Source organism: Acyrthosiphon pisum, chromosome A1 (assembly GCF_005508785.2).
Source record: "Acyrthosiphon pisum isolate AL4f chromosome A1, pea_aphid_22Mar2018_4r6ur, whole genome shotgun sequence".
Classification (NCBI taxonomy): Eukaryota; Metazoa; Arthropoda; class Insecta; order Hemiptera; family Aphididae; genus Acyrthosiphon; species Acyrthosiphon pisum.
The window spans coordinates 5,361,260-5,380,231 of record NC_042494.1 but is presented as its reverse complement, the minus strand read 5'-3'; the positions used below and the strand labels follow the sequence as shown (position 1 = coordinate 5,380,231).

General features: G+C 28.2%; 1 protein-coding gene across 1 annotated transcript in view; it reads left to right on the top strand.

The window, feature by feature from the left end:
- Positions 1–18,972, top strand: part of LOC100166138 (zwei Ig domain protein zig-8) — a 238,148-nt gene that overhangs the window by 200,826 nt on the left and 18,350 nt on the right. The window contains exon 5 of the mRNA XM_029486554.1: positions 17,610–17,820. Coding sequence (XP_029342414.1) covers positions 17,610–17,820 — 211 coding nt within the window. The remainder of the gene's footprint in view (positions 1–17,609; positions 17,821–18,972) is intronic.

The following is an 18,972-nucleotide window of genomic DNA, read 5'->3' as shown; positions in this document are numbered from 1 at the left end:
TATTGATGTGGAAACCCCGACAAGCTATAGTTTCAGAGTTATTAAAATGTATCTATTACGGAATACGTTTTCGGAATATGTTTTACATCAAATATAAAATATATATTGTAATGCATATTATGTAATTTATTATACTAAATTATTTCTACAAATTATACAATGTTAATAAATTAATATCGATTACTATAATAGTTAAGTCTATTTCCCGTTCCTTTAATAGATACACAAAGTAAAATATCTCAAAAACTACTCATTCTAATTTCAGTTTGGGTACATCAACGTTTCAAAAAATAATTTTCTTAATAATTGTTTCTCATTTGAAAAATGAATTTGTATCACATCAGGATACTCCTTAAATGGTATAAAAAGTATGAATATTACAAAAAATGTATGTTTAAGACATCCAAAAATCAGAATTTGAATAAAAGGATTGTTATTAATATTTGTACGGACTTCAAACTACAGCCGACGTTATAACGCAATATTTGCTTTACTGATGGCTTTGAAAAGATTCGCCGAAAATATAAAAAGTGTTTCTTTCCACACAAACTAATATAATAAACATTCTGTTATACGTTATAAAAACATGATAATGTACAACATTTTTATTTATAGCCTACATCAGTATTCGCACTCGAAAAGAAAATCGACTAATTTACGTATACCATACACATATACGCTATCTAAATGTTTTATAGCAGTGCAGAGCGTAATAGTGTTTTTTTTTTCTCAGAATACAATTTTTGACATTAAAAAAATACGCGTGACAGACCCATTTGAATGTTCGTTAAATATAATGAGTTTATTCGGAATCAACGTCGTCGGTAAATTTTATTAGAAACGTGTACAATTCAAACTATAATGACTGTTATATTGTCAGTAAATTACTGGGAGCATAATATATTTTATACAAATATTATGATCGACATTAATGCATGTAATATTTACCAATATATTATATGAGTACATAATAATAACGCGTCAATTAGTACATAATTACAGCACATAATGTTTGCAAAACATTATGGTTTCAGCGTTCGTGTGTAATTAAGCGATAGTTTATTTCTCCCTTATTCCAGTCTGCGGAAAATTTTATCTCAACTCGTGAACGTTCATTTCCCGCCGACTAAAAAACCACGATGAAAACAGTAACGCGAAAAAAAATCCATTAAACGCATTATACCCGTTTATTATATTGTGGTCTCCGCGTATAATAATAATAATAATAATAATAACAATAATAATAATAATAATAATAGTAATATCTTGTTATTTATCGCACTAGATCAAATAAATTCTAAACTGCATTATAATAGCCTGCAAGACCGTCCTGCAGGCCCTCGTCTGTTTTCCAGTAAAATCACTACTATAATATACGCCGTGATCAATATTACACGCGGACTCGGTCTAACGACTCTCCGCCTCCACGCCTACAAAACAGCTCTAATGTCCTGAGTGTTATTATGTTTTAGTAAGTTTCCATCCCATTTTCCAATTGATGTGCCAAGCAAAAGAACGCAATACGTTATTATGGTATATTGTTATATTCATAAATACAACGTGTGCGATGCTGTGATCCACAAACGGTGTGTTTCGAGTACATTACAATATAATATATACTCTCGTTCGGAAAACGATTATGTCAAAATAATATTATTTATTTGCAACAAAAACTATAATATTTTTTTCATGTTATTTAAATAATTCTTTATTATTGTTTGAAACCGTATACCTATTCATATTAATATAATATAATAGTGCTCACACTGTTATTTCTTATCGAGCTTCTTCTTCTTCTTCTTCTTCTTCATATTGTTATTATTATGTTCAACGACCGTAAGTAAAGACGACATCTAAAATAAGTCTTACATTTTGTTCTATCAAACAATTACGATTAGATATTATTTACTATTTAGATGCTTAAATACATTTTGATGGGCTATCCAACATTCGCAAAGCTGCATTACAAAACGTATTGATATTATGTTTATTTTATCAACGTATACATAATTGTATATCATAATATCTCTATAAACATATTATTTTATAATATACAAACTCAGTTAACAATGGCATTGCAATATGAAAATCACGGAAAAACTAAACCATAGAAATATATTATTTCGTCCGTAGTTATTCACCAATACAAGTTCAACTTGATTTTATTACTACGTGAGCCCACTTCAAACACGTACACGTCTAAAATGTATGAATTTTCAAGAGGTAGAAGGAATATGCACTGTATTCATTTTACGTTATTTAATTTACATGTACCACTCCAATAGGATTCACCACAAATTTTATCTTGTTTTTATAATGTGATCCTAGTGGCTTATACCTATTTTTGCCTATGAAATATATTCGGTACTTAATTATAAGCTTCTTAAAGTATTTTTATTTAGACGATTGAACATTCAAAATTTTTCATTTATCTTATAAAAATGTCTTTCAAATAGTTTAAATATATTTAATACTTATGTACATAAAAAAAAAATTAGATATTATAAATTATTTATTCACAAGTTCTATAGTAGGTACCTAAATAATGATTAGAATAACTATTTTCTTAAACACTTATCGTTTTGCGTTTAATTTTTATCAATTTAACATTATGTAAAGTAAGATAAAATGTTATAAAATTGTAAATGTTTATTGCTATATATGATATTATTGATAACAAATTGTATAATATAGTAAAAATAGTTTTTCTATAATGCACAACTATTATATGAGCAGTATAAAAATAAGGAAAATAATATTTTATAATATAATTTACATTTAAGTACACAATATTATATATGTAGCTATTTAAATACACATTCTTACAAATCTAGATACTGACCAAACATCATTATGTAAAAGTTATAATTTCATCGTTAAGAAACGTTTTACATGTTTATGAACATCGTCGTAGGTATTCTGATTAATCAATTACAGAAGGCGTGTTTTTCAGGAAAATGAAAGCCCCCTTTGCGAAAAATTTCAATATTAGTTATTACTAATCCAAACCTGCTGATGAGAGGTCTACGGAAGAGGTGTAATATTTTTTTTCACTTTACCAACGAAGTTTTTAAGGCAACCAAAGTTTTTGGATTACTACCACGCAGAACGTCACAGACCCCAACATGATTTATCGTTCTACGACTTTCAATTATTTTCTTACCAACCATATAGGTCTGTGTAACATCTAATGATGCGAGAAAATCATAATAGATTTTAAACATCCGCTGTGACTTGTAGAATTTTACTAATAGCTATTGATTTTTTTTTATTATTATTTATATTTTGTTCTTTGTATTTGAGTTTTTATTATGTATAATATAAAGTTTACAATTTCAAATGATGAAATATTTAATTTAAAACAAAACAAAAAATAAATCATTCTTAAAAATATTTTCATATGTAATGTGATAGGTACCTAGCTCAAAATTAAAAAAAATATCAATATCCATGGCCAATTAATTGAACCCTCAGAAGTTGATCCAAGTATTAACGGCAGTCCATTTTTTCTATACCGGGTTAGTTATAATAGTTAGTATAATTCTATAACAAAGGAACATCTAATTGAATATTTTGAATTATTGGAAATACCTAGGTATATAAGTCAATTGGAGCACTGAATGTAATATTTCTATAAAATATCATAATACAGTTGTATTCATAATACAATTATTGTAATCATAACATCAAGTCAATGTTACTAAAATAAAAATATTCCTCAATTAATAAGAAGACGTATGTAATAACATCAACTATCAGCTATATTCTATAGTCTAAATAAAATATTTCAACGATATTTCTTCTCCGCTTAGTAATAAAATAATAACTTTTTACAATTAATCAGGAAATCTCCAATAAATGTATTTAGATATCCGTTATTTAATCATTGTAACATATCGTTTAATTAACTTATAATAGTCAATAATATATACTAATTATATTCGGATTGTTGAAAAGGAAGGTTACGAAGAAACAGCTATACAGTGAAAGTATATAATATTATCATAGTTATAATATTCGAGATTAAAATTATTAATTTATACATAAAAAAAATTAGGGTATCCGCGTTGTACATAATTCATATCACGTATACAAGTCATTAATAAACAAATCACAGGTTTTGGGGAGTTTTTGCGTATATTATAGGATACCATGTCACATGGTAATATTAATGAATGTTTTAACTACAAAAGGTAATATTTTTGAGTAAGTATTCCAGTGTAATAGATATTGTATAATATAGTTGTTCAGCACCAGTCGTTTCTTGATTTGTTCAAATATTGATTTGTTTATTCTCACTTAGTTTGTGTACACAATATTTTACCCAGGCGGGTTTTCTTTTAAACCTTGTTCGCTGCAAACCTTGTGTAGATATAAAAGAAAAGTAAACGAGGGAAACCATTAAACCGAGTTTTTAATTCTGTAATTTTTTTTTTCGTTTGGTATAAGTCTTTTTACGCTACTGACAAATATATTTTGACCATAATAAAATAATAATAATGCACTGAAACACAGCAATCTATTTTTTTCTCGTTATTGTCGTAACTTTCTATCTTTTGACTTTCCTGCTCATTTTTTTACTAACACAATATAGCAGTTATAACTCTTTGTCGCCAAGTGTATGATTATAAAAACAAAAAGTAGCATAAAAGCAATAAGTTCTTGATAAACTCAATAAATATTATTGAAATACCAAACGATCGTCTGATTTTCTCACATAAATAATGATCTCAATCAATAACAGATGTTAATCACTAAGCATAGATTTATACGCATGGATTTTGTTTTAAAAAATGTATTTTATACTTTGAAAGACTGGAAATACATACATGTGCATCAATGATGGTTCATTATCCAGAAAATGAAACGAAAATAACTTACAATGTTATTATAGGCTTGATACGCCGACGAAGAGCATTGTTTAAACTTTTTCAACAAAAATCATACGCCTAAAATGTTATCTATCCCAGTAGGTGTAATCAATAATGATATTCTGTCGCGATGTAATTAATAGCATTAAACCTGGCAATGATTCGAATTTGGAAAATTATTTATTGCTATGACCTATCACATTAATACGGGTGACCATATTTTAATCATTGCACTGGGTCCTGAATGTCTAACTGACATACCAGGAATTATTATCACGAATATTGCGTGGTACCTACTATAATTATTGTTAATATTATGGTTATAATTACAATACTATAGAGGTGTACTCATAAATCGTGTTATAATAATATGACGTATATATATATATATATATATATATAAACCTATAAATACTCTGATTCTCTTAACGAAATTGACGTAGAAAAACATTATAATATTTTATAATTTTCACGGATTTCAAACTCTAATGAATGATTAATAACGTGTTGAGTGTTTGGTCCAATTAATAAATTACAGGTATTTCAGAATAAGCTATCCATTATTATGTTGATGATGAATGGCCGAAACGAATATTATATTTTATAATTTTTTTTATTTTTAATGTGGTTAATCATTGTCAGGTAAACGGTTTCCGGAGAAATACGTTTCCGATATAGTGAGCGCAAGAAGTGAATAAATAAAAAAACGTTTTAATTCAATTTGCATATCTTGGATGGTATCCAAAATGGTATTATGTCCAGGTCCAACACAGTGCCAAGATAGTTTGACCGTTCCAATCATCCGTGAAAATCTATCTCAATAGGTTACAATATTCCCCCTTTGTGCACCCATTCACGCCTTGGCTTGGTTACTTTCTTTATTATTCTTTTTGCGCGCTCGTTTTATCGTTCAAATATTGTTTTATTCTTCGAAAACGTCGAGGTTATAAACTTGGTTCTGATTTTTAGGTTTGCAAAGAGATTGAAACAAACAACTAGAAATTATTTCTTATTTTGCTTTGTTTACAACGAACCAAAACCTACAACAGTACCTATACTTATAGAACATGTGCTAAATTTACAATTATTTTGTCAATCTATAATAAAGTATTTGAACAAAATATAAAATTATATTATATTAGTTAACATTAGGTACATATTATATGTATATTTATATTATATTGTATTAGTAAGAAAATTGTTTTATAACGACGGGTATAAATATTAATTAATTAATAACAAAGAATAATATATTATTACCTCTTTACCAATGTTATAAAATCTTTACCTACTTTAATAAATTATTGTAAAACGTATTTTACAATTGGACAAGACCAATATCTATTTTAAACTAATGAAAAATATAATTTTTTTTTATTGTAAAATAAAATATCTATAATTTATATTAATATTTTCCGTGATCCTTAATGATGTGTTCATATAAAGTGGAAATGATTTGACAGACGGCAATCGTTGATAATAATGAAAACAAAAACACCAAAAACACTATTGAATACTAAAACCACCAATCAAACACTCTAAGGTCTAAAGGGAGTTAAATATATACATACGTTATAAATGTTAGCACATAAAACAATGAAAATATTTTGATTGCCAAGCTAGCAAAATCATAATATCTACTGATGCTTGTTGAGATTATCGTTCAAATTTTCTTTTAGTCGTGCAGAGTTTTACATTCTAAAAACTTTCCAGTTACTTAATAATTAGGAACTTTTTTTAAGATGAACATGTTAACTTCAAGTTAATTTTATTTAAAAGTATCTAAATGAAGTTCATTTTCATCCGAAGAATAATGAAAATATTTGAATGAGGTTTTTACTTTGATGTATCATTTTAAATTTCCTCAGTAATTTTCTTGAGCATAAAGAAAAATTACCCAATAAACCATATTATGTGTCTGGAATTTTTTATTTTTGCAAATTAGAAAATGTTAACTTTAAACTAAGTTATGTTATTTTTTTTCAAAGTTAACTTTTAACTTAGCAAATTAACGAAAAAAATATGAGTAACTTAATTGAACTTAACTTTATTATTGTAAAATAACTTAACCTAACGAGTTTAAAAACATTGTTAACTTGCTCAGCTTTTCTGAAACGTATCAAGACCAAAACATGTTTAATGACTTACCCTTTATAGTTGTCAATAATATATACCTAAATACAGATTTTAACGTGATTAAATAAGTTTTCACATCATTGTATAACCAGGCGATCGGTGGAAATTGTAATTAAATAAGGTCACATTTATGTTTGGAAAATGTCAATAATTACGTTTAAATGTATTTAACGTGAATATGATTGATAACATTCATTAGCTGGAGTTTAATCTAATCGTTTGTATTAAAACGCTCAAAAATAAAAATCTCAGCACGCGTGGTTGGATAAAAAAAAAATTATAGAGCAAAGAGAGGTGACAATAGAGTGGGGAAAAGAAACCTTAGTACATTTGATCAAGTTAAGTGCCTTCGTTTTTAGAAATCTTTCTATGATTGATAGCAGTAGAAAACTTTTGACGGCTGAATGAACGAAACCAGCGGCAGTCAGTTACCCTCCTGCATACCGTTCTACTTTGAGTTTATAGAAGAGATATTGTTATAAATTCGACAATGAGATTTATGTTAAATGGCCGAGAGTGTACTAAGAACCGTAGTACGATAATGCTTCTTTCTTCAGTCAGGAAGCACGAGACGTGGGATGCTGTAAGGAAAACTTTCTTCATCGATTATCCAGTAATACAACGGCGACGTGATTTTATGATCCTTGAGCCGGGGATTACCGTGTCACTTCCGGTGTTTTTTTACACAGATTATGCAAACATCGAATGGAAGTTTTTATTTTGTGGTTAAGTTGGAGGTGAATCCAAAATAAAGTCCATAATTTTTAACCCTGGTGTAAGGCTTAGGTATACCTACATAAAAAAAATATATTCTTGTAAATCGCTTAGATTACATTTAACTTATAATATTTATATTAAGAACTCTGATATATCATAATGAATATCGTCATGTAAAGGACGTTATGCATATTTTATCATTAGCAAATATGAGATCAGACGATTTTATCAAATAAGAAACAGTCAATAAAAATGTAGGTCATTGTGTGAAAACATTTATATACGAATGAAATCCATACTCAAATAATATATAATAATATTATGTACAACAATATATATAAAAAAAAAATTATAAAATCTATATTTTATCAGACCAATTTAAAAGGTCGATAAGAAGTTTGAAAATCTAAAATATATTTTAAAATATTGTACAAGTATTAATAATAACAAACATTATTTTTCAAAAGTATGTAATGTAGTTTATTTAGTTACACACTTTTTGAAAAAGCTAAAAGAGATAAAAAAAAGTGACTAAAATACTCTAAAAGTATTTACTGAAAAAGCAGTATTATGTTGTCAAAAAGCTTAACAAAAAATAGACTTCGTAATATTTCAATTTATTTTTATAAAAAATAAACATTTGCTTAATATTTCAATTTAAACCTTAATTCAGTATTCTTATAACAAAAATTAGTTTCGAATTCGGTAACTACATTATTCACTAATTTCCCGAAAGTTTTTTTTATTTTTATGTTAATTGCAGTAAAATATGGTAGTTAGATTACATAATGATATGGTTTCATAGTTAAAGTATAAAATAAATAAATATACATGTGTATATCGTATAAATATATTGGGATTCAGAAGTATTTGAATTCTTCAGTAATAAGCCTAGAAATTCCAAAATACCAATACCTCCACCTAATAACATTGAACCATCTGAAAACATTTACCATACGGACAGTATGAGCCATCGTTCAACCTTCGATTGGAATATTATGTCTGTGAACAATTTGAGATTTTTTTATACTCAAATCAAATAATCAGCTCCAAGTAATCTAAATAAATTAACGTGACTTATAAATTGCTAAAACGACTAAAATATGATGAATCTGTAGTGGTTGGTACATATACATATCAACGAATTATTATTATAGAGTAATAATTTATTACGGTGCTCCTCGACAGTCACTTTATCAATAAGTAATCGTGCAATTCAAACAGGAGTGAACAATAATTTGATGTTACCTTGTAAATTTGATGGAAACGCGCGTCAAGTCCCCGAGGATCGGTGTGGGCGGTACCTATTGGAAAAACACTATATTCACCGACGGGACAATAATGATCGATAGTCGCGTGTAAAGTGCGTGCTTTGACGGCGAAACATCAAACGGCGCAAAGCGTTCGTGTAGAAAAGCTCAGCTATACGCCGCAGAATAACCACTGCAAGATAAAATTACTCGTATATTATAATGTGCAACGTGTATAGTTATAAGGTCACAGCGAAACGGCGATGGATTCGGTCGATCAAACACAACTGCAGCAACGATTAAAATCGCGAACACGTCACTGAGTAGAACATACACGCACTTATGTGTACATATATAGTGGATACATTTCATGTCATATTTTATAAGTCATACGCGGCGCTCTCACACACAATATTATTATAATAATGTTATAATTATTATGGCGTGTTTAGAATCCAATTTCACGCCATCAAAGAGGATACGAAACGTGACGAATTCGATCAAACCAAATAATATTATGCAATGCGTATGCGTCCCCGTCGAAATAAAAAGTCAAAACCGAATGACGTCTTACCGCGAAGACTTGAGTGTAGTACGTACAACACCAAATCCATCTTAAGCCTTCGACGGCGCAACGTTGTTTGAGTTGTTTGACGGCGACATCAAGCGCGCGTAATTTTAACGTTTCCGGGCGTATATTATGTTCATAACTTCGGTATAAGTTATCACTAAAATAGGCACAGAAACTTCTCCAACTCTGTCGACTGTCTCACCATTTCCTTATTTATTTGCCCTCATAAACAGTCACACACGTCATGTGATTTGTCGTACACGTGAACAGTTTATGGATACAATAAAGGTATTTAAATACATCATAATACAAGTGGAAACATAGCCTCCAGCCCTTGCTTTTTTTAATGCTATCTTATAAAAAGTTTCTTACTATAAAGTTAAAAATAGGTGAAATCATATCCTTTCCACTACTTATGATTTGATCAGACCAAGTTGCAGTTATATTTTCTGGTACAAAATATCTCGATAAAAATATCCTTGACAAATTATCCCAATACAAAAATATTTTATGACAAAATATCTCGTGTAAATTATTATTGGAGGACAAAATGGCCGAGCGGACTAATAGGCGTCGGTTGGCACTCACCGTCGCCGGTTCGAATCTCGGTCCGGGGTGGCACTTCTCTTCGGGCAGTCGCGGTGTCTGGAGAGAGAAGCCGCCATCCCCCAACCGGGCTTGGCAGATACCTAAGAGTGTCCACTTAACAATTCTGCCAAACTAAAACACACGTGTTTACAATAACCAACAGTACCCTCTCCACTGTTAAAATCCACCTAATGGCCTAAGTTAACGCGGGAGAATTAAAAAAATATATATATTATTATACATGTATATAATATTATATAATATAACTAATTAGTAATTTCCGAAAATCCATAAAATAAAAAAAATGGTTGATACGAAACGCATATATAAATAATTTAAAAACAAACAAATAAAAATGTATCTTCCTTTACAAAAATGTTTTAATAAAAATTAATTTAAAAAAAATATTATACTATAAATATTAAAATATATTTTTCGTCAAAAATTATAAAAATGATGCCAAGTTATGCAATTGATATTGATTTTATATATTTATTTTGATTAGTTTCATCTTTTTACAATATTGGATTTAAATTCTCGTCTATTTTTTAATCTACACAATTGTATTTTTCACCATAAACATGGTTAAAATAAAAAAACATCCTCGAATTAATGCACAACCCTTTAAGTGATTTTATAAATGTCTGTTCGCAATGCATCACCATAGAGTTTGATTGAAAATTTTATCTCAGAATATTAATAATTTGATTTATTAATTCAGAATAAGCAACTATTTTCATATTTACAATTACTTTAGATTAAGTCCACTCATTGTTCCACAATTGTTACTTCTAAATTCTAATCACAACTTTTATAACACAGATTACATTTTGAATTAATATTTACACGGGATACTTTTTCCATGGAATATTTTTTCAGGGATATTTCATCGCGGGACCATATTTTCTGAATATAAATATAGGATGTTCTCTTCAAACGTTCAGTTTCAAAGAAGAATTACACTAGTTTTTTTAAAATAAAATTAATAGTTGGACATATTTTGATTATAAGCATGAGTTGACAAGTTATGTGATTATTCATTATATAATAAATTTACCAACGTCATTATTATTAACTGTGATAATTTGTTAATTATATACTAAGGTATTATAGGTTTTGATATTTTAAATTGTAAGCTTTTTAAATTTGAACTTTTAGATTTTAAAAATCTATAGATTTCAGCAGATATATAATAATATGTGTTCTAGTTAATAAAATAAGTGTAAGAGTCAAACATCGTTAGTTGAAAATGTACAAGTGGTTGGGATACTCAGAAATAAAACATGGAAGTTTTTGTAAAGTTCGTATAGTTATGAAAAAAAAATTGGTAGAGTTGATTATCAGAAACTACGTACTGTAGTACGAAAAAACATACCCAGTAAGTATGTTGTATAGAGTCTTCTACACATTCCAAGTTTGAAAAATATCTAATTATTTTGATTCTTAACATTTTCAAACTATGTTGAAAATTAGATTTTATTTTTAGTATTTTTATTAGCTCTTATTATAAGACCAATTTTATTATCACTTAAACTATTCGTATTTAAAAAAAACAAATTAATTATTTTATTAGTTCCTACTTGTTTACTATTACCAGGGAGGTTCAAAAATTATATCTATGTATCACTGAGAAAAATGTTATTATTTTTATATTACGAACGTCAGTTTAACATTATACGGTATGGATGCAGCGGTTTGGTGGTGTAGTCTACGAGGGCGTAGCGAATATCTTAATTAAAACTGTTACATAGCAATGGGCTAGTTAAAATTTAGGGCCATAAAAATATAACAGTAGATTTATTACCACTCCCCGCCACTACTGCTACCACCAGCTGGTGACTTTTCGTATACCATGACGGTACGTGTAATAAAAACTCGCACTGACTAAAAAACCATATAACTGCCAAGACGTAGAATTTAATTGTTTTGTCTTCGTTTACCACATAAATGTTTATAATAATTATTACTTCTGTTGTTTATAATTTAATATAATTATTATTGTAATGATTACGTTCCGAAGACGATTGTGACGATGCCAACGACGGACAACTTCGACGATTCACTCGATAGCCTACAACGAAATCACACGTGGAAATCTAATTTTATTTACGCTCGTCGACTCTACCTACCAACGGCATATAACCGACCCATTCGCTTTATTTTTATTTTATATTTCCATTCTTTTTTATAAACGAAAAGGAATTGCTGTTGTTCTTTCGTCCTACCAGTTGTTACGCCGAAACCTGCACAATAAAAGAATCCCCTCCTTTCTCTTTTTCTCTTGCGAATTCTCATATAGAAAATAAAATTTAAACACTTTAACACTGCCGTAGCACGCTATATGCACTTTACAAGAAGTCAGAAAAAGATTATAGCTTTGAGTTTGCGTAAGGCCGTCACAATGCCTCTACGTACCACACCGTACGTAAAATGATCCCTATACCGGTCAATGAAAATTATATTATGAAATATTAATTTATGGCCGCCGACTGACGACGAGCCGACTTGGCCGACCGAAGCTATGCGTAGTGAATAGGTAAACAAATCCTTTCTTATTGCACGGTGATAATATGAGAAGAACCTCTATTCCAAATTTCAAGTTCATGCGTTGAGTAGTTTTGGAGATACAGCGATCAGTGAGTGAGTGGTATTTAGATTTTATATGTATAGATTATTGTTATGGTGACTTGTATAATTAACAAATCGCTTTTTTATTTTATTTAATATACTAACACAGTTATCATGTTGATAAGTTATTTATTAAAACAATATTATGTTGTTGGTGCGTATTCCAGAAGCCCCGAAATGAATATCGATACAATTTAACCAGTAAAAATCGTGGGTCGGTGGGTACTGGGTATATTATGTAGGAATAATTAAATGTATTATTAAGAGTTATGGCGAATAAAATGTGTCATCCTACTATGTCATTTTACGAAATATTATATTGTTTTGCGGTGGTAATGGTTGTTGGGTGAATAGTTTTTGTAAATTAAACCAGTTGGTGAAATATACTGTAGCGTCATCGCCACCGCTGACTTCTGTTATTATTTAACTAAAATGTCAAGCTTGTCAGTTGTCTAGTACTGAAGTGGGTATACCCATACGCAAATTGCGTTAATAAAGGACTTAAAGTTTTTAAGTGCTTTTGTTACTATTGCGCGGTTCATTAATATGATTTATTTTCAAAACCTGAAGTTATTAAAACAACAAGTTAAAGTATGCATAAATATTTAATTGTTTAGTATTTTCTTAAAATATTTTTTTTAAAACAACTATAATTACCAACACTTATGATTGCTTCGTTCCCATTAAAATGAAAAAAATATTTAACCTAAACTAGTTTTAAACTTAAATGTTGTAAATACGGACTTTTGAGTATTATCAATTCCAAAATATTGTGCATTCAATATTTAACAAAGAATATTTCGTATTTAATAATTAAATCTAACTTGAAATTGTCTCCATGTTCTCATACTTACATAACCTATATGTATTTCCTATTTTACGCATAGTAGAACTGTATTAGAATCATAACCATAATTTACCTAAAAATTATATTGAACAAATATATACTTATGTAAACTATTAAGTACTTAACTAACATAATTATTGTTTGATTTTTTTAATTAGAAATAGCTGTTGTCCCATATTTCATCAATATATATTATAATATATTATATACGTTAATAAACATAAATTAATCCTATTTTTTAATTATTATTAAACAATAACAATTATTGTTATAATATATTTTTTCCAACAAATATTTTATTAACGAATTCAAATAGAAAGAGATTAAATTTGCGTGAAAATATATTTAAAGTGTTAAAACAAAAACATAATTGCATATTATAAGAATAATACATTTTTTTATAATTTGCGTTAAAACAGTGGATACACGCAAATATACCTACTAAAATAAATATTATAATTCATTATACGGGGTATGCTAATTATAGGTAATTTAGTTCTATATAAAACTGAGTTTAAAGTATAAAAATAAATTATTAGTAAAAATAAATTACTAGTTAAAATGTAGATTCCAGTTTTCTAACGAAAACATTGATAAATATATTTTTGAACAGAAATTTTGTTTTGTATAAGATGCATTAATATTGCACAATATGGTGATTCAATTTGGAAGATAATCATTATTATGTACTACATAATCGTTTCTGAATTCCATTTAAAAAAAAAACTCTATATTTTTCGGAAAAACTCATTTGACACATTTATTTGCGGTTGTTGTCCTTGGAATTGTCCACGAATAAGCTTGTCTATAAATGGTGCAGCCCTACAGCCTTTGTGGTTGGTGGGGTGTTGGTGTGTGTGTGTGTGTGTGTGTGCATGCGTGCTTGTGTGCGTTTGTGAGTATATATTTTAATGGATTGTCTCCAATATATTTCTTGAATCAGTCCATCAGTTGAGTGCTGAAGACGGCGATAGCGCTAAGGGTAGAAAAGTACAATAATATCGGGTATGGCATATATGATTGTCAGCTTGAGTATACCTATAAGATGTTATAACATTAAATTCGGTTTTTACATTTACTAAAGTAAAAAGTATAAATATCGAAGTTTTAATTTATTTTCAACATTAATATTCGAATCACATTTGGTTATTTCAAAATTCGTAGAAAATTGACATGCTGACCAATTACTTTTTCTAAAGTGAAATAATTTAAATTTTTATAATTATTAATTGTATGTTACATTTGACTCAAAAAAAAAAAAAATAAATAAAAATTTTCATTGATTATCCAACATATTATATTACTTGTATTACCTGAATGTCCTCAAACTCACTCCAACGAAAAACGTATTATTTTGTTATCAAATTATTTAGCACTTAATTAGCAAGAATATTCATGGAATACATCACGACTTGCACGCATTTGACAACATAACGTATCTCCATCCCCACCCCCTATCACAAATACTTTATTGGTATTCTTCCGATTCCGATATTTAGCATGCATTTGCACAACTGGTTCCAAAACTTTAACATTACCTTTTGGCTCCCAAAAAATTTGCCCCAATCTGAACATGTTCTCAGCCCATTTAGCGGAACCACAACGAAGCGTGTCTGAGACAGGCGCGTCTGTCACCTCATCCACTATGGCAATAGAGATATAGACATCAACCCGGGTTGCAGATAGGGGAAGACCTGCTTGCAGGTTTGTCGCTGAATATTGAATAAGCACCTACTGATATAAACGTCAAAATTGTGGGGGCGATGTCACCCAGCTTGAAGCTGTTGCACTTTGGTCCACCGACCCGTCATTTGGTGGTTAAATCATAATTTTTAGTTTAAAAAAAAATTCAGCACTATTATAAGTCTCTTATTAAAAACTCAAATACTAACTGTATTTAAAAAAATATAAAAATATGTATATTTAGTTCATACCACTTTTAAAAATTAATAAGCTATTTAAAATGCTTGTGTTTTATATGAAAAGTAAATAAAGACGACAGGAAGATTTTGATATTATCAAAAATAAATAACATTATTCTATTGCTCATTAGAAGTAAAATAGTTTAATGTTTTGATATACTGCTTTATAATAGTTCAACCAATCATCGATAAAGTGAATCTATATTCTGAACTTTAGAATTTAAAGTATTATAATTTTATTCTTGTTTCTTACATAATTTGCATTATTAATTAAAAGTTTAGTTAAAATAATTTAAAAAATTATGATTAAAATGAAGAACTATAAAATATAAAAATTTCAATAAATAAATGATCACTTATAATATCACCTATCAATAATACGATAAGAAAATAACTAAATTTTAAATTTCATTTTTATATTGTTTAGAAATCGTGAACAAAAATATACAACAACCTTTAAAACTAAATGTTTTTTTTAATACTCAAGTAACCGAACTGGCAAAGTTTGTTATGGATTTTTTTTCTTCGAATACTTGTTGTTTTCAACTTTTCCTGAAGCTTCAAATTTACCTCTTTTCTTTTTTTTTTATTCGCAACAACTAGGCACAAACACATTAAACATACACGAAGACGTTGGCACATCTGCAGCAGTTGTTCTTTCATGTTGAAACAACTTCTGAGGCTTTGTTCCATTTTACACCTGCTCTGGCTAAAAATATTTCCAAATCAGTCGGTTCAAGTAGAAATGTTAAAATATACATAAGAGTTTTATTCGTATTTTTCAAGTTTTAGTATTTTCTGGAATTATAGAGTTAATATTGTAATATCACTGTTACTCTTTCTTTGTACGAAAATACCGATTTACTCTTTATCTAATCAAATAAGAAACAAGTTTTGTATACGCTTATTTTCATTTCTTCCAAACTACTATAAATAGTGAAAAGAAGTCTTCTGGTTCGTTTTATAAATACACTTACAAACATAGATTTATATTTTATTTGTTCTCATTGTATAATTTACAATCTTAAATAATATGTATATGATATGTGTATAGTAGGTATTTTTTATACTGCCAATACAGTCTTAATCTATCGATCTATAAACTAATCAAAAATAATTTCAAATCAATAGAACCAAAAATAAAATGCATGAACTTTGAAGTATTTTTTATTATCTGTTAAATATTACCCAAATTGTCATGGATAGATTATAATTTATTACTTATCAATTTATAGAACTCATATAATATATTTACAATTTCCATATATCATATCAATAGGAGGTAATCGTTTATTTCCTCGTTATTTTCATGTAAAAAAGAAAACAGCTCTTTAAATCTACTTATTCTGACTGTGAAAAAATGTAGGTGGACGAAGAACATTACAATTTACATTGATAATAATATTATATACTATTCGATTATAATATTAAGCAACCCAGTGGGAATATTGTGGGGGCGTGGGTGGATTATTCCTTTTCTTGGCCTGTGTGCATATTTAACTATGTAGGAAGTCTAATCTTAACCTAGCTTACTTACATTTAATATTTATATCTAGAATAATACATTAATACGTTACCTATCCATAAATATTAACTTTTTTATTTTCAACGTAACGTCATCATCGTATTAGTCACATACTGACTTCATATAGCAATAATAGGTCTGTAAATAGTTGAATTTCTATAGAAAAATAACTAAATGCAATTAAACCGATATAAAAACATATTATCTGTTTCAATTATGTTCAAAATGGAATTTCAAGAAAAAAATAACTCCAATATTTAATTCACTTGATTTTTAATATAAACTATGTTACGTTTTCTGTACATTACCATGTCCTTCAAAATGTAAATGAAGTTTTCTTGTATTTTAAAGTACCTATATAAGTAAAATAAAATAGGAATATGTTATTAGTATCGTTAAGCAATAATAATTTTATCATAGATACTATTTAATGAGTGTAATAAATTAATAATTGATATTTCCAATCAATATGTTTAATATCATTATCACATTTCCTAAAGATAACGATTAACGAATAATATAGTAATATATTTGAAATTCTAAACGTGTTTCAGGTATCGTGGATACGACATCGGGACATACATCTTCTCACTGCGGGAAGGTACACATATACAAGTGACCAACGGTTCGAAGCCATTCATGAACCACATTCAGAAAACTGGTCATTAAGGATAAAATATCCGCAAAAAAAAGATTCTGGTATATATGAATGCCAGATAAGTACAACTCCGCCCATAGGTCATCCTGTATACTTAACTGTGTTAGGTAAGTCGATATTAATCTAATATGTTATGATATAAATGATACAATATGAAGTGACGAGTATTTAATATTTCCCTCTATATAATTCGCGTAGTAAACAATGATTTTAATTATTTTTTATATTAAAATAATAGAATGAATAACAAAATATATTTAGTGAAAGTCGATTTGAAAACTATGTAAAATACCTATTGTTTTTTATAAATATGTATTAAATAAAATAAATTTTGATAAACCATATTACTTTGAAATTGATACATAATGAAAATCCACTAACAAAGCTCAACAAAATTCAATTACGAATTCTAAATTAAGAGACAAAAGTGAAAACTATTGATTTTCTAATAGTGTACCTACTCTTTTTATATTTATTTTTTGTACTTTTTGGCACCTACAATGTTTTAGTTGTGATATGCTGTATACTGTATAATTTTCTATCAATAGGAAATTGGATTCAAAATCGTTTAGATTATAGTTTACTTACACAGTTTAAAATATATCGTTTTTAATATATTTTTTTTTATTTATCAAACATTTAAACATAATAATTATTGACATAATAATTAAAAGTTAATTTTAACATCGGTAAGTGAACATACTTATTGAATAAGATATGCAATCCAGTTTTAAAATTAAGTTATTCAATTTTTATATTTTCAACATTCGTAAAACAATATGATTTATTCATAAGAAATTCCTTTAATACACAATTATTAATTTTGTAACACAATAATTAATTTTTGAGGAATTGACTGCTCATATTATTACATTAAACACACCATATATAATGTGTCCAACTATCAAAACAATAACTGTAATTACAAAATAAAATATTGCACATTTATTTTTTTTTTTTTGTCAAATCAAATATTTTAAGTAATTTACCTGTATTGCTATTATTGATAGCCCGATGAATTAAAAATAAAAATACTATTTGTGCGAACGACGGCTGCACATGCAAAGCCGGTTACGAGTGTGCGTGTGTGTGTGAGTGCGCGCACGGACGGCGGCCAACACGCAACCCGTCTCGTGTGACGATACTTACCTACCTTAGTCGATAGCCCTGTGGGAGGGAAGAAAAGTGGACTGTATTTAAAAATATGAGATAGGAGCTGATTGCAAATAGGGAATTATATTTGTTATGATGATGATGTG